This window comes from Triturus cristatus, chromosome 1_2 (genome assembly GCF_964204655.1).
Source record: "Triturus cristatus chromosome 1_2, aTriCri1.1, whole genome shotgun sequence".
NCBI classification, from domain to species: domain Eukaryota; kingdom Metazoa; phylum Chordata; class Amphibia; order Caudata; family Salamandridae; genus Triturus; species Triturus cristatus.
The window spans coordinates 668,540,067-668,564,208 of record NC_140580.1 but is presented as its reverse complement, the minus strand read 5'-3'; the positions used below and the strand labels follow the sequence as shown (position 1 = coordinate 668,564,208).

The 24,142-nt window shown below is 44.6% G+C and overlaps 1 protein-coding gene across 2 annotated transcripts in view; it reads right to left on the bottom strand.

Moving 5' to 3' along the window:
* SH2D4B (SH2 domain containing 4B) overlaps positions 1–24,142 on the bottom strand; it is a 1,373,617-nt gene that overhangs the window by 598,287 nt on the left and 751,188 nt on the right. Inside the window, exons 9-10 of one of the 2 annotated variants that reach the window (XM_085608523.1) lie at positions 6,996–7,116; positions 4,660–4,686 (exon numbers count right to left, since the gene is read on the bottom strand). In XM_085608523.1, coding sequence (XP_085464649.1) covers positions 4,660–4,686; positions 6,996–7,116 — 148 coding nt within the window. Of the gene's footprint in view, positions 1–4,659; positions 4,687–6,963; positions 7,117–24,142 lie in introns of both variants that reach the window. The other variant, XM_085608516.1, reaches the window with a different exon arrangement.

The window sequence follows — 24,142 nt, the reverse complement described above, 5'->3', positions numbered from 1 at the left end:
AAGGGGAAGGGGTCCCATGGAGATCCCTTCCCATTTGCAAGTGGCTTACCACCTACTTGAAGTAGGTGGTAAACTGCGAGTGCTTTTGAGACTGCAATTGCAAAACAATCGTACATTGAAGAGCGACTCACTGTTACGAAGGAACGCCCTTGGCATGGCCCTTCCTAATAGTGAGTCACAAACCCTACTTTGCAATCCGGTAATAGATCACCAACTCGCAAAATAGGGTTTGTAAATGGGCAGACCTATTTTGCTGTCGGAAAGTGCCCGATTTCCCGCTTGTGACCGCAAAAAACAGTCTTTCATCTGGCCCCTTGTTACTACAGCCAGCACCTTGTCACGAGTGGTAGTAAAAATCTTGGATATTGTTTGTCAAGGGAATTACATTGTGTTTTTTAAACAAACATGAATAGTTTCTGTTAGACTTGGGGGTCTCTAGTTGGCGCAGGTATGCACTTGTGACAAATAGGGACCCTCTCCTCTAGTCAGGGTAAGGGGGTACACTCCTAAAATAACCCCTGCTCACCCCCTTGGTAGCTTGGCACGAGCAGACAGGCTTATCTCAGAGGCAGTGTGTAAAGCACTTGTGAACACATACAGTAACCAAGTGACAACACTACAAATGGACACCACACAGGTTTTATTTAAAAAATAAGTATTCTTTATATAGATTTCCCACAAGACCATTAACCAACAAAAACACACAATACTGTTACTTTAGATGGTAGAATTTTGCTTAGTTCTCTTAAGTTCTTAAATGCGACACTTTAAGTCAATGTACCTTTTAGATGCGACACGCAGGGCAACGAAAGTGTTGCAACGATGTTGATGCGATGAAGTTTTTGGTGCAAAGAAATAAAGACGTGAAGATCTTCCAGATGCGTTATGCTTCTCCGATGTTGTGAGAAGACTCGACTCGATGCTTCAGCTGCAGCGGCGACACACTTTACGCGATGCGACGACAGCGGCCTTGGCAGCGACACTCTTCTCTGACGTTTGCGAGACGCTTCCACACGATGCGATGTTGCAGCGGCGACACCCCTTTATGCGATGGGATGACAGCAGCTCCGACGGCGGCACGCTTCTCCGTGGATGCGAGGCGCTTTTCTTGATGCGGTGCAATGCGACAACTACGATGGCTGCGATGGCGACACGCTTCTTCCTCGATGCGAGACTCTTCTCTTGATGCGGTGCAATGCGTCAGCTATGATGGCTGCGATGGCGACACGCATCTTCGGCATTGCGAGACACTTCCTGGGTGATGCGAGATGCTTCTGCTCGATGCGAACAGCTCCGACGGCGGCACGCTTCTCCTTCTTGAGTCACGCTTCCAGCTCCTTGCGACACGCAGTCCCTTAGAAGGCCCAACAACAGCAGGCACTTCCAAAGAACTCCGGGGAGCTGGGGGGTGAAGTCTGTTGTTCCTGAAATTTCAGCAGGAGGCAAGCTCTTTTCCAAGCCCTTGGAGATCCTTCACAAGTTGAGCAAAAGTACACACAAAGTTCCTTTCTCCTCTCTTTGGCAGTAAGGCAACCACTGCAGGCCAATCCCCCAGTTTCAGGGATAGTTTCCTCCTCAGCTTCTTCTGGTTCCTCCCTCAGCAGAGGTTCTTCTTGTTTTCCCAAAGTGATCTAAATTCTTGGGATCAGGATCCCAATATTTATATCCAAAAACCCTTTGTCCTCTGAAGGCTGCATATTGTACAGAAATGACCATTGAGCATGGTGCCACCTTTCAAACAAGGAGTAGAAACGCTTGTAAACAAACATCTCTCAGACTTTCTTGAAACAAACTATATCCTGCCCTCCATGCAGACTGGATTTCGCCCTGTGCACAGCACAAGATGACCCTTCTGGTGGTAGTAGAGGAGTAAAAATGCTGCCTGATCAAGGAGGTACTGCAGCCATCATTCTCCCAATGCAGCATTCAATATGGTGAACCATGACATTCTCATTAAGAGCCCTCATAGTGTAAGTGTCATGGGTACGGCACTTAATTGCCTCACCTCCATCTTGAACAATAAACCCTTCCAAGTCTTTGGTAGTTGCTGTTCATTGGACAGCCTCGCATTGTGGTGCATAGTCTCGCAGGGCTCGTCCATGATCCCAACCTGTTTTACCGTGTATATGTGCCCATTAGTAGACATAGTACAATCATTTGGGATGTCACTGGTCTCATGTGCAGAAGACACCCAACTGGTGTTCCCTCTAACCCAGGGAGGTGACCCCCCATTCTCCCACTCTAGGACCTTGTTTAGAGGGAGTAGCAAACTGGATGGCAGATTCCTGCCTTAAACTAAATGTGGAAAAAACTGAGCTGATGGTACCGGGCAAAAACCTCAATACCCACCCCAACTTGGGTTGGTCTGATTGCTTAGGTGCTCCCCATGCACCCAAGATGGTTATTAAAAGCCTGGGAGTATTGCTGGAAAAATCATTAAGCATAGAGGTCCAGGCCACAAAACTCTTCACATGCTGCTACAGCATTCTCAGAATGATCTGCAAAATACTACACCTACTCCGCCTCCATTCCAGAAGGCTCATGGTCCAGGCACTTATACTCTCACACCTAGATTACAGGAATTCACTTTACCTGGTTGCCCCAAAGTTGGTCATCAAAAAATCTCAAGTCGTGCAGAATGCATTAGCCCAAGCTCTGTTGAATATCCATAAGCACACCTCTGCCTGGCAGGCCCTGGGCACCCTTCATTGGCTATGAGTATAACAAAGGGTAACATTTAAAAGCCCTATGCATTGCGCACAGGGCACTCTAAACAAAAATCCCTATTATTCGCAGACCCCTGGTATCCCATTATACACCAAATAGATCCCTCCGCTTCACCAATGCCCGCCTGGTCACCGTTCTGCCTATAAAAAGAGCAAGAAGTGGAGGGCAGTTCTTTGGATACACATTGACTAAATTATGGAACACCATCCCTCTCACTATGAGACTCACTGACAATTAATATAATTTCCAGAAGCTTTTAAAGACATGGCTATTTGATAACTAATTTGTCCTACACACTTTGGTGCACTCGGTGTCGCGTTGCTAGCACTGGGATACCTACGGGTCACCATGCGCTCTACTGTGAGTGATAAATGGGAGAGGCTATCACCCCTGAAACTTGATCACAAAAGTTTCCCCATGAAGATAGTTCATGGAGAACAAAACAGGAGTTGTGTGCCTAATTGCCATGAAAGATAAACACTGCATGGACAATGGCGTCCAACAATTTTATAAGGACATGCGGTGTCCTAGCATGACGCAAGTCATTGCAAAGAAATGCAACTCCCTACATGGGATTTACAAAATCATGTAAGGGGCTGTATGTAGGTCCTTGTGTGACTTTGTGATGAAATATAATGTAATGCAGCGACTTGTACTGTCTTGCATTACATTTTATTGTGATAGGCATTTCTGTGCATCCACCCACAGATTCTTATACAGTCCCAGATTTACTAAAGGGACTAAAAATGGCGCACCTCCCACAGAGAGGTGTAACAAGCAAAAATGTCTTTCTATGCGTGATGCATTTTGCATTAAATGTGGCACATTTCTGTTCTCTCCCTTTCACGGAGAGCAACACAGCAAATTGCCTTGCTGCATACTGTTGCGTGAAATATTAGTAAAGCTGTCCTTGAGCTTGTGAGGGTCTGATGTAACTCAAGTAAATTCAAATAACATCCTTAGAAAATTGCTTATAATTTAAAATAAATGGATGCTGCCATTCATCCATTTAATTCAAATTTCCTTGTGAAATCGCTTATAATTTAAAGTGATATTACTTAGTTGTATTACTAAAACATATATTTTTTCACCATGTTTTGCTTAATATTAAAGCATTTTTTTTTTACTTGCCTTCTTAAAATGTTTTGAATCTCAAAGTTTCATAACTCAACGAGAGGTAGGCGCCTACAGGGATCCACCAAAACATGTTTTTTCCTGTCTCTTTAGAGTTGGGGGAACCAGCGGCCCATGCAGGTAAGATCGGTGGGGTGGCGGGGCCGGGTTGGGGTGGATTCGACAGACGACTACAAGGGAAAATTAAATAAATAATTAATTTTCCTTCGTCTGTCGAAATCCCACTCTCCCCCTCACCCGGGCCCACTGCTCTTACATGCACAGGCCCCAGCAGGGGTGAACTGCAGGGTTTCTGCAAGCGGAGCCTCAGAACACTCTGCCATCAGAAACGTGGGATCATAGGATCAGACAGATGGTTGCCCTACTCGGTTTAGAGTGGACAATAATTTCCGTACTTCCTTGGCAAGGTCCACTAACGAGGCATGGCTGTCACCGACAAGGAAAACAAACAATGGCACATATATTGCATCCTTTTTTATTTGAATAAAATAAAATCCCATATTGGGAATTGATTGACTAAAAGAAAAAATAACAAAGTATCCTGAGTGTGGTAAAAAAACAAACACTGGCAGCCACTCAGCATCCTGCTGTACCTAACATGCATATGCCATACTTGCAGGAGTTCCACCAGGCAATTAGGGGTCTCAAAAGAACATGGATATGCTTCTGCTGGGGAGTATGGGTGAGACTGAGCTTCCTTCGACCTGACAGACTGATGGGCCACCCACCAGAAGGTCCTCTATCATGTACCTGGATGCAGTAGTCAGTCAGTCAGTCATGTCTTATCAGAGGCTCAGCTCATGACTCTGCCTAAGTTCTTTGTACCTTTAGGGGAATCTGGTTAAGCTATCTATTTACATTCTCAGAAATATTTGTGCGGTTTATAAGGCACAGGAGCCCGTCTTTAACAAAAATCCACATTAGTTGCCTATATCACCATTGAGGCCAAGTACTGAATGAGTGCTGCTCTCCCTTTCCACAAGTCTTCTCATATCCACTGACAGATAGTGTGAGGAAGGATTGAGTGATGTGTGTGCACTATATGTAGCTCTTAAATGGGCGCATAATTCACGTCTTCATTTAACACAAAGCCATGATGGGGGAAACAGCCTTTACAACGCAGCCTTCAGCACGCATAACGTTTCCACGCAAGCTTAACAATTCTTACCTTAACCACACATAAGCCTTAAGCACACATATGCATGGTTAAGGCAGTCAGTGTTCTAGCTCTCTGAGTGGATTGGTGGGGAGAGGAACCTGAAGGATCACAGCAGGAAGAATGACCAGGACGCGGATTGGTAAATTGGGCGGGGGGTAGGTGGGGGGCAGTTTTAGGGGTGGGGGCTGGTTTTAGGGCTCAGGGCAGAGGGCTGGGGTCCAGGTAGTTTTTAGGGCAGGGGCTGAATTTTAGGGCTCAGGGCAGGGGGGAGGAGTGCCAGTTTTCAGTGCTAGGGACCAGTGTTTAGGGACCAGGGTAGGAGTGCTGTGGTCGGGGTAGTTTTTTTGGGCTAGGGGGCCAGGTTTTAGGGCTCGAGTTAGGGAATCAGGTAAAAAATAGAGCGGGCCGGTAGATAACAATGGAGGAGGCCAAATCTTAGGGCTCAGGGCGGGGGGCAAGGGTGGGATCTTTACCACACATATACCTTTACCAATCATGCCTGTACAACGAAATTCATTGTAAAGGCATGCGTGGTAAAGGCAAGCATGGTAAAGACGCAGCTGTTGTAAAGATTACGTGGCTAAGGCATGCGTGGCTGTGTCATACAACCCCATGATGGCATTCACGTTTAAATATGTGCTATGAAGATGATGCATTAACTGACATCAAAGGACACAAGACGTGTATCACAAGTAATACTCACTTTATCAAAGGAACATTTTACAAACCATTATATTTGTATTCTGGGTATTCATTTCTCTCATGTCACAATTGTTTTTTTCAGTGCTATGACATTACTCAAGGGAGCGCTCAATTTCTAGTAGTCCCCAAACTTGCCTGGGTCTCCAAATGACTCAAGAGAAATTGTGTATTGGTGGGTTATAGTCTGCTATCTAGCCCGCCTTCTTTTGACTCTTTGAGTTCTTTAGAGAGCTAAGAATATGGGTGGTGCTCTTGCACCATCATCCACCACCTGTCCCATTACCTGTATTGTAGTGTAATGTATTTGCAATTATATAGTGCTTTCTACCGCAGGCTGGCATTGAAGCACTTTATGGTGAGAAGCACGCACTGCTGGAATTCAAAGTTTGTGGTTAATCCAGTAATGCTTGTTGTTTATTGAGATTAATCTTGTGTTCTCAAGGAAAGCATTCAATGCACTTACTTAAATTTTATTTTGGTAGATTGAACTAATGGGATTTAGATGTGATCCATAGTGGGGGCTATGTGAGTTCATACAAATGATTGGTGGGATGAATAGACTAGAGGAGATCTGGTATTGTAATGCTGCAGGGATGTGGTTCAAAGAAAGAGAAGCAGTGATCTATGAAATGAGATGTGAGAAATTTGCAGATGCCATAACAGAGATTCAGGCAGACAGGGATGGATTGTAAGGGTCATTCGCTAGTAAGAAGTGAGATTCTATGAAGCTATGCAGTCTGGCATCTGACAGAAGACTGCAGTCCATGCAGGTAGAAGTTCTCTGGGTGATGGAGTTCAGGTATTTCTTGTGAATTTGACTATGACGTGGGGAGGGTGCTGCAGACAGAGAAGTGGGAGGCTGGCTGGATTTCAAGCATTATTTAACATTTGTGCAGGAGAATGTGATGGGGCAGGGGAAGAACATCAGGTATATGGAATTTCTAATACACAGGTGGTGAGGTTATGCTATGCATGGCTCTACTATGACTACCTACCTCTGTACTGCTGCAAGTAAGAGAGACCGCCTGGGTGAGCAAATAATTGTTTCCTATCATAGTACTTGGCTAACAAAATACTTTGATCAGCCTTTAGGTGTCTCTTTCTTTTGTAAAAACTTGAAGATCATAGGCTTCCCCTGAACATGCACCACAAAGTCCCCTGTTCCAACAGGCACATTTACCTTGCCGGCACAGCACCAATCGTAAGCGAATCGGGGCAGTTGTTGTCTAATTTCATTTCACCCTCTCCGTTGGTCAGGCTGGCTCCCTGGAACAGGTTGCTCAGCCCAGCCACTTTTCCTTTCTTAATGGCGCGCATGGATTGGCGATGGTATTCGGCACGAGCTCGCCTCGCAGTATGGCTTCGGGCCTCATCAGCTGCCTTAGATCTGCGAACTGGGAAAAAAGAGACACCAAATACATTCAGTAAACAGTAGCATTCTAATATAACATTAACTTTTGCTTCTAGGCAATACAGTGCAAATGGAATGTTTGATGGCAGAGGAAAGCACTTGCTTCTTCAGAAACAAAATAATATTCTCCAATCTCTTTAAAGAAGCATGCAGAAAATCACTCATTTTCACTATGGTCTAGTGAAATGTAATACAAACTTTCCTCACACAAAAAGAGATAAGCTGCAGCATGGGCAGTAACTGAACAAACTTCCCACCTTCAAACTGACATCAAGTTCAGGAGAAGCAGCTGCAACAGCAAAGTCTTCACTAAAACACATTGTAGTGAGGATATGGACACACCTGCGGACACACCTGCGGACATTGCTAAGTTAGCATAAGTTAGTATATGCTTGGCTGCCATTTTGCTGCTTTTGCTCATGTTACTACATGCCACAGTTCTCATAAACACTTTGCTTGCTCGCTTTCACATGAGAACTGTCTGCATTTCACATATTTAGTTGAACACTCTGCTCCTCATCTGTACAGCGTGTTCAAGGTAAAAAAAACAATGAGCTGTGTTGATTTGCTTTGGTCAGTCTCGCGTCCCTAGCCATAACATGGAACACAGCTGCAAACCTGGAAATCTGGTGCTTTTAATATTGCCTTGCATGCATGTTAACACTCTTGGAGAAACGCTTTCCAGGATATAAGAGCTGTGCTCGTCCGGTGATGTAAATTCCTGCATCTGAACTCGGAGGTGTGGGGTCCCCCTGACAAAGCCTGGAGGTCTTCTATAATTATAATAAACTAGTTTCTAGCACGGGGAGGGTGGCAAGACGCTATAGTCCATTTTCCACCATCATTATAATATGATTTCTCCTTTTGTTCTATATGGAATAACAATGCTGATTTGTTTGTTCTTATGCATATTGCTGCTGGTATTGGCTTGTGTGCTGTATTATAGAGCACATTAGTTAAAATAAACATTTTAAACTATTTCTTGGTTCTATTTACTCATGTTGTGGACAAGTACGAGAGTTTAAACGAAAGAGTGTTCTTGTTCCCACGTATCCTGAGAGGGAAGGAGTAGCATGTTCTAGGATGTCTAATCATTGGTAGCTTTGCTGTAGCACGGAGGACGAATGAGACACTATAGCTAGTCGGATAGGGGTTCTGGGCACCAAGTTGGGTATTTTGGTACACCACTACACACTGAGGTCCTGGTTTCCTGCACATAGTTCTGTGTATGTGCAGAATCCCTGCAACATGGCACACCTAACGTTTTGGTCTGGTTCTTGTTTACGAGGCACTTTAGTAGTTCTTGTGCTTGTCCATGATACCCTTCCTTCTGTTTTTCGGTAAACAGCTGTGACAGCATAACCTACCTATATAGATGTTTTTATAGGTTTTTGTTCAAGCTTGAAAGATTAAATGGTTGTATAGTTCTTTTGAATTACTACCCTATTGCGCAGCCACGCATTAAGTTGTTCTCCTTTTCTACTCGATATGGCTGAGGTAGATATTGCGGCACATAGCCGCGGGGCACTCCGTCATCATTTGACTACTTTTGGAGTGCCCAACATGGGTATCTCACTCATTTTTGTGTTAGGGGCTAATCCAGCTCACCACTTTGAGGTGTTTTATTCTTGGGTAACTTTTTCGGCAGTAGATGGAGATGATACATTTTTCCATACATACACTCCCACTGCAACACCTACACGACTCTTGAGGTTCCGATTTCAGCATGGCAACACCGTATTTGGTTTAATGGTGCCCTACCCCACACCGTGACCCCAGTCTGGTTAGGCCTTTTATCGATTCCTGGGGCCACTTGGCCAGTTTTGTCCGGATACTCACCACATCCACGTTATCTAGTAGTCGCTGTACACGAGTTATGCGCTCTAGTACAATACGTCTCACTCAATCTACAGGTGGGAGCACCTGCGGTTGCTGCGCAACCAGCTGGACCTGTGGGACTAACTATTAGTCTGGTTATGGTTAATTCAGTTATGTGCAAGCGTCCCCAGAATAAGGAAGATTTACCTTACTGGCTTGCAGAGAAATTTGACCAGCCAGAAGCTGTATTTCTGAATACAACTCCTGTGGAGAAACACAGGATTCTTACTATTAGTTTGCAGAAAGACTTAATACCCGAAGTAACTGATTGTGAAAATTGGGGTAAAGTGTTCGCGTCGGTGTATGCAAAATGTTTCGGCACACCATCTATGACTGTGCTCCCCTCCGTGATTAGGCGTGTTCAGGATGAACACGGACCAGAGGCGGCTGTGGAGTTGGGTTTGAGGTTGGTTGCGGTGTTTGACGTAGTTGCTGATTTGATCCTTGCTAATGTTAAGTGAGATGCGGTTAACTTTCAAGTGTCTAATGCTTTGCGCCTTGTCCGGGATGAGGAGAAACCCCACGAATTTCCCAAAATTATTGCAGAACCTTATTGGACAATTTCGCACAATAGTTTGGGTGTTAAGCCTTTCACTAGAATACCAGCACAACAGCAAACACAGACGGCACAGTCTGCTAAAGACGACCGTCCAAACTTTCCTAAAAGGAATGGGAAAAATAAGAAACAGGGGAAGCAACAAGCACAAGGGTCGCGTGCCACGTCACCGGTTCCCGAACCTTCGGAGCGCACCTATGATTTGCGCGACCGTGCGAGAATTAGGTCTCCTGACAGGTTTCAGATTCCTGATCAGCATTCTCCTCTTTCTTCACAGGCAACATCAGGCTCACAAGCTGGTGGAGGGGAGCGCCAGGATCGCGGCAGAGGTTGAGGTGCCCCGCAAGGACGTGAGCAGCCTCATCTGACTGAAAGCAAAGGGAAACAAGACGATTTTCCTTATCCACTGCCGCCTTTTCGCACAAAGAAAGTTGCTGCTTTAACAGCGAGAAATGCCACAGACGATGATAACCCGGCTCCGGAACCTAACATGAGCAGTAACGCTGCTAGACATTTCTGGAGGCGACAGCAACTGAAACATTCATCACAGTTGAAACGGCTGACACCTGAGTGGCTGCCCCTGACAGACTATATGATATAGTTCTTTCAATTGAAGGAGACATACAACGTGTAATAAAAGGGATTATTGGGGAAAATCTGACTTCTTCGTATAACATACTTTTGGCAGAGAAAAATTGTCTGCCACCTTTTGTTCTAGCCGCTCCCCGGGGTGAGGAGGTTATACTCCCTAGTTTTTCACATAACGTCTCCAAGAAGCAAGCACAGGCTTTTGCATAAGCGTTGGCTTTGGTGCTTCTACTGTCTTTGTACTGAAATCAGGTGGGCTAGGATAAAGATTCTCCACTGCATGAGTTACCATTATGGTCTATGCCACAGCCACAACCCTAAAATCCCCTCCGGCGGGAGGCAAAAGTTCCTGTTGCAAATATTCTGGATCAACTAGAGTATCAAAGAGTAATTAAGTCATGTGTTACCAATGAATAATCCTCTATTTATAGTAGCAAAACCCGATGGGTCGTACCGCATAGTGTTGGATTACCGACATTTGAACTCACATTCTCAGACTTGGGGCGGTGCAGAATACCCATAGTTCTGCGTTAGTCGACAGTCTTGTTCGTAAAAAATATAAAACTACACTTGACATTTCCAACTGCTTTTTCACACACAATCAATTCCCTGATAGCAGTCATTGGACTGCCTTCACAGCGGGCAGAAAACAAAAAAAAATTACATGTTTGGCAATGGGCTACAAAATAGCCCTGGTGTTTGCGCCACCCGTATTGTCTCTTTGTTAGACAGCATAGATGAAGACGCATACTCGTACGTTGATGATATCTATCTAACAGACGACGAGTTATGGCCGCATCTTTGTCACGTGGATCGCATCATAGTGTTGTTTGCTGACCACGGTTACAAATTTAACTTTGCAAAATCACACATTGCAGAGTACACAGTGTTGTTTTTGGGCTACGAACTCAACAATGAAGGAAGAGGCTTGGCGCCTCACTTCTTGGAAAAATGCGCACATTTGCGCCCTATGACTACACTAATAAAATTACAGTCTTTGCTGGGTTTTTTGAATTTTGGTCGAACTTACATTCCCGATTATGCCCAGCGTATCAAGCCTTTGTATGCTTTGATACAATCTACTTTTTCAAAAGCCTGCTGGCTTCGGGAACATTTTACTATACTGCAATCTTTGCAGTCTGATCTTATTGAATCAAAATTCTTGTTGACTCGTGATAACCATAGAAACCTGGTGATACGAATTGTCCCTGGCCATGTGGGATTACTTGACGTTTAATGAAGGTGACACAGTACCTATTGCTTACAAAATCACATTTGTACACTTCAGCAGAATTGTGGTTTCCCTCTATTGAAAAAGATTTGACAGCTGTCCAGATGGCGATCCTAAAGAAACGCGCACTGGCACAAGGGAAACGGATTTTGGTTTTAACACCATGTCCCGCTCTTGAAGCGGTGACAAAGGCGAGTGTACCCATCTCTAAGGCTTTGCATCCCTGTTGGATACAATGGGCCACATCGTTGACCTCTCCAGATGTCATGTTTATTTTTGACTCATCATTGCGTACACAGGAGTTCTTGCAGTATGAATTTGTTCATCCTCCTCCTCTGTCAATGCGCCCCTTTTAGAAGTACCAATGTATCATTTACACCGACGGTTCAGCGCAGCCGGAAACCGGGTCGAAGCATTCTTACTCGGCGGCCTATGCTATAGTGGCAGGTACCATAGTGAACGTGGAGTTCAAGTCCAAGGTTGTCCATACACAGGCACTAGGAGACTGTATAGCACAATTAGCAGAGCTGCGTGCTTTTGTACTAGCTCTGGAGTTTGCAGATCCAAATGTGACTACTTTAATAGTAAGCGATTTATACTACTGCGTTCAGACTTTCAATGAAAACCTATTCTTTTGGTCTCAAAATGACTATCGTGATTCTAAAGGCAGCGCAATTAAACATAAAATGCTTTGAGTTCGAGTCGCAGATCTTAAAGACCGTCTGCCTTTCACACAGGTAATTCATGCTCTTGGTCGTCAGCATGTAGGAGTGCATGCAGTTGGCAACAGTTTGGCAGATGAAGCTGCCAAATCAGCAGTAGCCGTGTGTTCAGTTGCAGCAGTTACAAGATCCATGAATAAGATTGATAATGACATTTTGGCAGCAATAGTTGCTACAGAGAGGGGTGATAATTACCCGCAGGGTTTCCCTTCCAAATACTCTTATCATTTAAGTCCCGATAATGTTCCATACGTGAGAATTACCAACGTTGATAACAGGTTGATTCCTAACACAGACCGCTTACCTTTACTGATAACAGCCACACACGAAGGCATGGCTTCGGCGCATGCTGGGGTGTCTGCGACTGTTTCTATCTTGCAGCAGCGTTACTGGTGGCGCGGCTTATATAAACAAACTCGTAATTATGTACTTTCATGTGACATTTGTCAGCAGATTAAGCCATCTACGGCAATGCTCCCGCCACAAACACAGCTATGCATTTCTAATAAACCTTTCGGTTGTGTTTGTTTAGATCAATGTGGTCCTTTTTCTTCAGATTCTGCCTATAAGTTTTTCTTAGATGCAGTTGATTGGTGCACACACTTTCTATGGGTTTGGCCACAATGCAGTGCTGACGCCCGAACTGTCATCAGGGATTTGCGTGTCTTTGTGGGAATTTTTTCATTTGGCACCTTCCATTTGGACCAGGGTCCAGCGTTCGCCTCTAAGGCGTACAAGGATACCATGAGGTCTTTGAGGATGCAGGTCAAATTTTCGTCTCCATACAGGCCTGAGGGCGAATCGGTTGTGGAGTGAATGAACCGTGACTTAAAGCAATCCTTGACAGCTAGGGTCATAGGGACTGGCAGGAACTGGTTCGCCCATTCGTATAGCATACAGCATGCACTAAATAATCTCCCTAGAAGATCTCTGGGTGGGCGGACCCTATACAAAATGTTCTTTGGCATGAAAATGTTTGTGCCAGACCTTGTCTAGACATGGCGGCTTCAGCCGCATCCTTTGACGTAAGAAACTACAAGAGACCCGTGACAGTCTTGCAAAGGAACATTTACCCTCGCCCACTGATGCTCCGCTGCAGATTCCGGTAGTCGGCTGGCTACCCAAAGTCGGAGACCTGTTCCGAGAAAAGGTGGAGAACAAGAAACACTTTGGCCCCTCTTATCATGCACCGGTCCCAGTACTTGGCGTGGTACTCCTATAGTCGTTTTACCACCGCTTTCTGGTCGATAAGACAACAGATACATCTCAGTGGACAATGTCAAGCTACAACATCATGCAGATCCTGAATAGCATCACGACAACGGTCTCTACAACAGCTGTATCGAGAGATCCAGGCTTACCCGCTGCTAACTACATGCAGAATGACACCGCCATTGAGATGGACTCGGTTAACAATCCTTTGCTGCTCCCGCCTGCTTCCACTCGTAATGAAGAAACTGAATATGCTTATCCCACTACTGTTTCATTTCCTGGTTTGCGACCTGAGGCCATTAATGAATCACGTTTTTCCTTTGACTCACATTCCACATCATCAAAGGCCCCTTCCAAATTTTCTATTTTTGTCGCCAGGTTTAAACAAACTTATTTGGTTCCACCTTGGACATACATCTGGTTGGTGCTCATCGCAATTTTCTTGTTCATGTCCATATTCTTTGTGATATTTTTTTTCCTTCTAATCAATGAATCAATGGTCACTACCTTCCTGAACGCTTTGCTGTTAAACTGGTAGATGGAACTTTGGCTCTGCACTCTTCATTTCATATAATGAAAAGAGACCAGACTTTTGTCAACATCACTGCCTGGCCAGTTATAGGCAGCATAGTTTGGGATGCTGTAGATTTTTAAATCCATGGCCCTACAGAGATAACTAATGTGCCAAATGTGCTTTGTGTTTCAATGGGTGATGTAGTGAAACATAACATAAGGTCTGATGATTGGGACGTACATGCCGTACAATCCTTGTTTTCAGATTTGAAATACTATGCCACTTTTGATGCTGAAAATTTGTATTTGAATACTGCAAATTATGCAGATTTGTTTGGCTATCAGCACTATGGTCATCATTATCTGCATAAGGCTAACAGATTTAGAAATGTTTTTAATTATACACAATGGGAACATTGCCCGGCTCCTTTGGAAGGCAGCTCTAAAATGTTTTTGGAAAAATTCACATATTTTACCGATGACTGAGGTCATTCTATTTTAAATTAAATGCTTCATCTAATTCTAAAGTAATGCTCACCCACACTAAATTGTTTATTGATTATTTATTTATTCATTGATAAATTGTCAGTGGGTGGCTATGATCTGTGGAAATCCACAATTGATCTTAAATCAGTTTGGGGTTCAAAATCCTGGCAAGTGCGAGGCACAGACACGTTACACCGCGCGTGCCTCATCCCAACGCAGATTTTATTTTTCAATGAATCGATTTATCAAACAACTTATTTTGGATTGGCAACTTCTAAGCAAATGAATGCCCCTGCTATTCCTGCTCTAGCTGCATATTCAGAACTGGAGCAATTGTACTAATTATTCCATGGCTGAATAACAATCACTTTTTAACAATGACACCTTTAATTTTTCTAGTTTGGACCCCCTAGGTTGGTTAGTTTGGCAAACTAGTTCGGATGCTTGCCAACTTCATTTCCATGACAAGGCTCCTAGTTACACACAGGATAGGCCTGATCCTCATTTTGCTAACTCCCATTCAGTTACTACATATTCCGTTGGAAAGTCAAAATTGGTTGCAACACTCGACTCTAACTTCAGTGAAACAACATTTGTCATTATTATCAGGTGACATTGATTTGACAGATTTTATAAAAGGACCTGCTGATCCAAGGTCAAAAAGATTTATTTATGCAGCTTACAATGAAATCTGAAAGCTATCCTAAATTGAAGCAGCTTCACGTTTAAGGGCAATTGATCTGATCAGGCTAATGTTGAAAAAGTGCTTGATGTTGTTGATAATAGTATTAACACACTTTGTTTCCGCATTTACACATTGGACAATGTTGTTTCATCTGTTGTTGACATTGTGCAAGAGGATGTTTCTGTTTTGTATCATGGTCAAAATCAATTGCATTCAGTTATGCAATTTGCGAGGACTGTACAGACTCTAAAGATGGGGAAAGCTCCATGGGATTACTTGAACGCCTCATCCTTATTTTTGCCCTTTAACTTGAAAACAAAACAGCAGTTTATGTCCATAAAAGATGCTACGTACATCTTCTGCATAATGAAAAGTTAGATCCGTTACCATTCTCTGTAGCAGAAACAGACTCAGCTGACTGGCTCATCCATGGGGTGATAACTCTCCCATTTTTCTTGTTTAAAATTACCTCATGCATGAAACACCATCCACTAGGCAACTTCAAGCCCTTGGGCAGTGCGTTTCTACACGAAGTTTGGTCATTACCATTCACATACAGATGCCTACGAGATGACAAAGAAGTATACCTAACTGGGAAATCATGTGATACCACGATAGGTCATTCTCTTGTTTGTAAAAACATCCAGTTGCATGGCGCCTGTAAGCTTACGGCCCGAATCTTTCATGTGTTTTAAAAGGTATACCTGTACCAGCTATTACACCCACTTTCACTCTGCTTGCAATCAGTAGTTATTTGTTTTTAAATAATGAAGAATGCTGTGGCATGCTGGCTGGCATCCCTTACATCATAATGGTTTCACAGCGTGTGGTTTGCTGTAAAAATGTGCTTTTCCCACCCCGATACGGGAGGCTCAATAACTCGATTTGGCCTTCCATTCTGACCTTGAAGGCTGACTTCAACAAGTTGAGCAGAATAAGAGCATTTTTATCCCAAAAAGAAGTTTCACTCACATCTGCCCGTGAGACATTCGTCCTTCACGTGGCTAACACCCGTACAGAACTATAAGCCCTTCTTAACACTGACCTCTCACTACATCTCGGTGCGTTGATTCACACTATCTTCAATGCTTCTAAAACTACAGGCATTGCCCATTTTTTTTAAAGCTCTGGGCTCTGGCCTTGTGACCTCTTTCCAAACTATATTTAGTGTGATACCAGCATTTATCCATTCTATTTTTTCCAGAGTCTTCGGTGGCTTGCCACTATTCCTTGCCTTAGCCGCTGGGATTTTGCTGTTAATTTGCCTGCTACAAAATGGATGCTCTTCCTATGGCCCTGCACAGCCAAGACCAGCTGCAGATGCTCCGTAGCAGTATGCTTGAATGCTACGGTACTCTGCCCCTGGCCACATTCAGCGTGGCTTATGGATTATCTTTTCGCTTTGCCTTTTACACTTGCCTGCAACCTGTCTTCAACTGCTTGGATTGTTCCTTTCAATGGGCATTGGATCTTTGCCTCTCCAATACGGCATTTCCTCCACCTGATTTTGAACTGCTAATGAGTCCCTTAGTGGCCCATGAGCAAGAATGTTTCAGTGTTGGAATTATGACCTGCGCAGCTGCGCTGGGAGTTCTGGCTGAATGGGATATTTGTGCAGCGGCACAGGATTTCCTACAACAGAGTTACATCGAGTATCACGCAAGTTGTCCTTTGATGGTGCTGGAAGCAACCATTGTTGAGGAACATATATGTTCATTCACTCTGCTTGATTGGGTGGCATCACTTTTTTCTGATGATAACAATGACTTCCTCTTGGAGGCTATCGTAACCTACTGTTCATACAACTTGCTGGATTGACTCAGCCACCTTATCCTTGCTGCATTTATTTTTTATTTTTTGTGTGCCTTTTTGGACACAAACTATTTTTCTACTCTTTCTCTTCTAACGTTCCCCGGAAATCTGAGGTATCATTGATACAAATGCTCTTGATTCTTGCTCAGTCTTGGTTGAAAGCTGTGTTCTCTTTAAGGCCACTGTCGGATGGACTGACCAAGGGGAGGGTGTAGTGAGGATATGGACACACCTGCGGACATTGCTAAGTTAGCATATGTTAGTATATGCTTGGCTGCCATTTTGCCGCTTTTTCTCACGTTAATACATGCCACATTTCCTCGTAAACACTTTGCTTGCTCACTTTCACATGAGAACTGTCCGCATTTCACATATTAATTGAACACTCTGCTCCTCGTCTGTACAGTGTGTTCAAGGTCGAAAAACAATGAACTCTGTTGATTTGCTTTGGTCAGCCTCACAACCCTAGCCATAACATAAAACACAGCTGCAAACCTGGACATCTGGTGCTTTTAATATTGCCTTGCATGCATGGTAACATACTTGGAGAAACGCTTTCCAGGATAGAAGAGCTGTGCTCATCCGGTGATGTAAATTCCTGCATCTGAACTCGGAGGTATGGGGTCCCCCTGACAAAGCCTGGAGGTCTTCTATAATTATAATAAACTAGCTTCTAGTATGGGGAGGGTGGCAATGCGCTATAGCCCTGTTTCCACCATCATTATAATATGATTTCCCCTTTTGTTCTATATGGAATTGGAACAATGCTGATTTGTTTGATTTTATGTATATTGCTGCTAATATTGGCTCGTGTACTGCATTATAGAGCACGTTAGTTAAGATAAGCATTTTAAACTATTCCTTGACTCTATTTACTCATGCTGTGGACAAGTACGAGAGTTTAAACAAAAGAGTGTTCTTGTTCCCACGTATCCTGAGAGGGACGGAGTAGCATGTTCTGGGATGTCTAATCATTGGTAGATTCGCTGTAGCACGGAGAACGAATGAGACACTATAGCTAGTCGGATTAGGGTTCTGGGCACCGAGGTGGGTATTTTGGTACAGCGCTACACACTGAGGTCCTGGTTTCCTGCGGATAGTTCTGTGTATGTGCAAAATCCCTCCAACAACATAGCACACATGAAGTGCACAGAGAAGCAGCTTAATGTCCTCTGGCACCCTGATGGATGGAGTACCATCTGCCAATGTCCAAATCTGGCTCTGAAACCGGTAGTAAGGAAAGGCACAAGACTGCATAAGGAGAAAGGGGCACTGTTGAGAAGGGAATGTCCTAGGCAAGAATACCATTATCACCTTCAGACCTAGCACTTCTAAATATTTAAAGCTATTATTTGCACAGAAGCCCACTCAATAAGTCAATGGAAATAGATTCTTTCTCACCTGAGTTTAACATTTTAAAAAATTGGGTTATTGGTCGAGAGGGGTGGAAGCCACACTAAGGCCACAACCACAATCATTGTCTGTGTGAACCACGAAAGTCACTAAATTGACTTGTGCTTAACCCTCAATAGCTTGGCACAAAGTGGTCAGGCTTATATTAGAGGCAATGTGTAAAAGTATTTATGCTGCACACAAACATTAATGAAGTGATAGCACAACATAAGAAACATACTTAAAGAATTTTTGAAAACTAGCGTAAATTGTAGTAAATAACTTGATACTAAAATGACAAATCCAATTAGTAGAACCAGAGATATGCAATTTCAAAGTGTTTAGAGAAAATATCATCTAAATGCACAAAGTGACGTTCATGGTCATCTGGTCGTACCAGAAGAGGCAATGTCACAAGTTCAGGCCAACCACAATAAAGCGCAGTTCGAATATATGGACCAGGTTAGTCCTGCTGAAAAAGTTACCTTCTCAAAGTCCGGCACGGAGAGTGCAAGAGTCCGCGACGAGCAGGTAGAGTGTTATGGATGGTCATTTCTGTAGGACAAAGAGCAGGCTGAGTGTTGCAAGATGTCATAGCACAAAGAGATGCTTGGGCATCGTTGACAGCCATTTCTGCATCTTCAAGTTGGCGGTCACCACCGGCTGTTGCTCTACCGCAAACTGCAGCTCTCTGATTGCTGGTCATCACTAGTGGTTGCAGTAGCACAAAGAGCCGATCTCACCAGAGCTTCACATTGGCAGTCATCACAGGCAGCAGAGTTTTGGTGCAAACCAACCCGTTTGCAGTTGCAGGTAGACCAGACTTCAGGATCTTCACCTTCTTTTGCTAAGGAGAACACACTGACGCCAGCCAAGACCTGAGCAGGCACATCTTGGGGATCAGGAACTCAATACAGCACATGCCATCAGGGCTCAGGTAGGACCAGTTACAGGTCAGATTACAGCAGGTCAGCTGAGCAGTCTCAGAGAGGCCTCTGGAGCTTGTTGTGACCCTGAGCTCACAAAGGAGGTCAGCCAGCTAACACTGAGAGTCACTCAGATTAGCCCAGGATGATGGTAAGCAGGTGAAGTCTTCCATCTCAGACAGCAGAGTAGTCCTCTAGCAGCAGGACAGCTCTCTGGTAGCAACAGGTCAATCCTCTGGTGGCAGCGCAGTCCTTTATTTGTAATGTCCACAAGCCCAGGAGTGTACGGTAAAGTTATTCTGAGGGGCTGGTATGTATGCATGGTGCCAGCCTTTGTGTGTGGGTTAGCACCCGGTTCTACTCCCATATGGGAATCTTCTTCCCTTCTCTGTCAATGTTTTCAAGAAGCATGGAGGGAAAAAAAAGACTGATATCAGCTTCCTTTGTGTGTGTTGGAGGCAAGCCCCTTTGAAGTGAAAGTGGAGCAGGGAGCAGCTCCGTCCCAGTCATCCTGACAGGATGGTTCATCCTGTCCACACCTAAGTCCTATTTGAGTTATTGTCTGGGCGGAATATACAAACCCTGAGAGGAGAGCCATTCACAATCATGTGACCCAAGACACCGTCAGAAGGCACAGATGGTTAGGATAAGAAAATACAAATTTCTAAAAGTGGCATTTTCAAAACTATGACTTACAATCTGACTTTACCATTAAAAAGGATTTTGAATTACAAATAATTTGAGTCTAAACAGCTTATTTCTAGCTACTCCCAATCCAAAGTCAGCACTTAATAATTGTAATAAGGTAACCCAGTGTTTGTTGATGAGAAAGATAGGCCTTACAACAGTGAAAAACAACTTTAGCTGTTTTTCACTGCCAGGACATGTAAAACCTAAGTAAGCATGTCAGGATTTTGCGTCTGGCGCTCGCGCTCACTGCTGTGTCTGGAGCCGACGCGATGCGGACGTGACAGAAACTACAACTCCCAATTGGCAACACGAAACACGTTGTGCGTATGACGGCGGCGGGACCGGAAGCAGGAAATAAAGGCCCTGCGTTCCGGACCGCGCTGCCGATTATTCGACTTTCGCCCTCGAGGAAGCAGGACGCTTCGCTCTTCAGCTCTGTTGGCGGTAAGAGCGTCTAAGGACACACCTTTCGACCGCATACTGAGGAAATTGCGGGACTTCATATCCCGGTTTCCAGTGACTCCCCTGTTGGAGGTGATTGCTTCACCGTGCAGGGGAGCATACGCGCACGTAGTGGCGATTGGGTAGCCTTTAACCCCGTTGGAGAAACCGTGCTAGGTTTCATGCGGGGTGAATACGCGCCCGCGAATTGTATGGTGAGCAAACGCTGAATGGATGGATGAGTGTGGCCATAACATTCCTGGCATCCAAAGGCAGTGAACGCAAATTGATTACTATAGAAATTGAGAATAAGCCGAGTAGGCCATTTCTTTTGTGTGACATTTTCTTGATCTTGCATTAGCTGATTACGGTTCAGTGCTGGTGTACCTGGGATCACCAGGCTTCTTGGGAATTGAGGTACAAAACATATAGACAGACCCCCCAGGATATAGCGGCATGGATTAGCAAATTTAGCGGCACAAAAATGGAAATTTAGCGGCACAAATATGGAAATTTTGCGGCAATTTAGCGGCGTTTTATTTGGCAGTTTTACCTACAACAAACACAGATCTCTTTGTTTTTTGAGTTATTTAACAACATGAAGCTATGTATATTTGGTTTATTTACAATATAGACACTTTGTTTGTCTTCAAGACTACATATAGGACATAAACCTGTTACTGAATACATGCCCAGGGTACCTGTATGCTTGTCGTGTTAATCTTGCAGTTCTTCTGAGCAGTCCAAATCTGGGGGGTCTGATTAACAAACCGACCATGCACTAGGTGACCCCAGCACTTGGTATCAGAGTCACAATGGTTCCTCCCTCTACACCGAGCACCCCCCACACATGCCCCTCACCCACGCTGCACAACAAACATGGGAAAGGTATACCTGGTTTATAGAGCTTTTAACTCCTGTTGGCGACCTGATCTGAACTGCAGACATCAACTGACCCAGACAGGAGCGAAATGCATCGAAAAACGGATGTGTTTGCCAGCTGTCCGGCGGACCCATCAAGAGACAAACAGACCTCCAGCCAGAATCCAGGATTGAGCAGGGCTGCCCCTCAGCCCAAGACTACTTAGCATATATGTTAATGATCTGCCGGCTGCCCCGGGCTGCTGGTGCCTGGCACGGAGGCATGATGCCCGCTCCAAGCGGATTACCTGGTTACCGGGCCTCCAGCTCGTGACGGCGCTCAGTGAACCCGGAGATGGTGAGACCGGGTGCAAATCACGAGCCCTGCAGATGCATCCGGAGAGAACTAGAATTAGATCTTTTAAAGTGAGGCCAGCAAGGCGACGAAAACAAACTCCCTTGTTGTACCAAACACGCGTGGGTAAAAGACGGTCTGAACTCTGGGCACCTCAGTCTGTGACCTTCAAACAAGCTGTCACGTGACATCAAAGTCCGAAGACACAGACTCCAATGTAAATCTCCTTTCATAGGAGCCGACCTGAACTTAACCCCTCTCACAGCACGTGCCCTCAACTACGTCACGGCCACGAATAGCATATTAACTCTGGCCTAAGATGGTGGGAAGTGGCTGTGGGTGGATTCAGGAGTTACTCGTAGGAGATTACAAAAGTGCCGAGTCCAGCACCAGCCAGGCAGGTGAGTCGTGTGAGTCGTCAGCAGCAGTGAAAGAACAGCACAGCAGGCAGGTGAGGGGTGTAGATAAACATCACACCTCGCGCCTGCCTGCTGTGAGGACCCCCCTTCTATTGGCCCCGTGGCAAGAGCCACGGGGCCAATAGAAGAGGGGAGGGGGCGGGTCTGCTCTGGATGCCAGGATTTCACGGGCACTTTTGTAAAAATCGCGGCATTTTTACAAAAGTGCCGATTTCGCGATTTTTTTGCAAATCGCGAAATCCTGGAGGGTCTGTATAGAAGTGGAACGTGACATTTATCGGTTCCAGTATTATCCAATACAAAAGACATGATCATACCTGACCTGTAACTCGGCTACAGAGTTAAAGTTCAGTGTTCTCCTCGCTTTCCTTTGCTGTTGTGTGTGTGTTTGTTTCTTGTTTGGTATCCACTAGGCCTGGGCTAAAATTTCTTTCCGTTCACGGAAATTGCGATAATTTGACATTTTAGCGTTACGCGGAAAGCGCGAAAATGTCAAAATTTCTGCATTCCGCAGCTTGGCGATAATTTGTTTCTTGCTCGCGCTGTAAAATAATACATTCTCTCGTGCGCGCGATCGCCTTACCTGAATCCCTGCGTTCGCCGACAAGTTTTCTTGATCCGGTCGCGTTCTCCATGAGATGATGTATTGTTTTAGCCATTTGCGCTGTCTCGCGACAGTTCGCGCCCGCAGTGACGTCATGCATCGCGCGATCACATCTTTCTTCTCGCAATCACATGGGTAAGTTGGCGAGCCGCAACCATGCAGAAAATCTCGCGAACATGCGGGAAAAAAACTTCCGCATCTTCGCGATATTTCCGCGTGTTTGCGATAATTTTTAACATTTTCGCGCTAATTTGCGAAAGTGGATTTGGCAAATTCCGCCCACCCCTAGTATCCACCCAGGAGTGAGAGTAAAGGAGTGAGAGTAAGGTGAACGGAAGCAGACGGATAAACACACAAGGCCAAGCTACCCCTACCAAGCTACCCCTAGAGCACTTGAGAGACGTCTTCATTCCCTCTCTTCTGAAGAGTGATGGAACATTATTATTTTTTTTTCTTTACAGGTAAGAAGTGGGTGGATTGAGGGGGTTAGATAAGCGAGGGAGTAAAGGGTGAATGCAAATTCTCATAGTGTTTCTTGTTTCTCACACACAGGTCTCCCTCCCGGCAGTCCCCACCCTTTCCTTCCCCTGCTCAATTGCCCCAAAAGTCTGCGTATGTTTACACGGCCGACTTGGGTCGATTCAGAGGTGGGCCCCCATAGAGCATCAACACAGCCCTGAGGATTCGAACCCGGAGATCCTGACAAAGCATTTGTTACTTTTTGAATACTATGCACCCTGCCCTTTGGACCTAGTCTAAGGGTGCCTTATAATTATTTGAAAGGGAGGTTTAGGCCTGGTGTAGGAAAGTGCATTTCTGTTGTAGTAACCCCCCACACGTTTTGCTAGATTTCTGATGCTTTTTGACTGAGTGTGTCCTTGGTGCCTGCCAAACAGGTTCCCCGGGCCTGTGTTCTTTCCCTAACATGTACCATTCTTTCCACAATTGGCACAACCCTGGCCTACCTGTAAGTGCCTTGGAAGTGCTACCTATGGTGCCACGTCCATGGTAGCCAGGGAAAGGCCTCTGAGGTCTGCAGCATGTATTATGCCATCTCAGATGTAGTGTAGTTCATATATCCCTGATAGGCTCTGCGCATTGGAATAACATACACTATAGATTTGACACAGGACTAAGGTCAGTTTGCCTCTATCGAGTATATTAAACTTAATTATTTGTGTGTGCCAGCTAACTCAGAGGTCACTAGAAACTTCTTGAATATACAAGAAGGGATTAGTCTCTGACAACTGCATAAACATGACAACTTGGTTTCCTTTTAGAATTGGAACAGTCTCAGAATCGTGGAAACAATAGATAACAGTTTCACTCAGTCAATCGTGCATGCTTCGTTTCTACAGAGTTGCACAGAAATAGAGAGACGGGCGTTTCAATAAAAGTGTTTATTGAACAGTCTTATTTCTCATGCAAGAGATATGAATTGCTACAATCGTAAGACAGACTGCAAAGTACAATATGTACGAGGTTAGCAGTAAGATAAAATAATACTGCAATAGCATGGTTTGTAGCTATGACATATATTAATCAAAATACATACATAAATAACATATGCTAAAATGTGATACTCATCTGATGCTTCTAATTTTTTCTACCCCAGTGTACCTAACCTAAGTGCAGTAC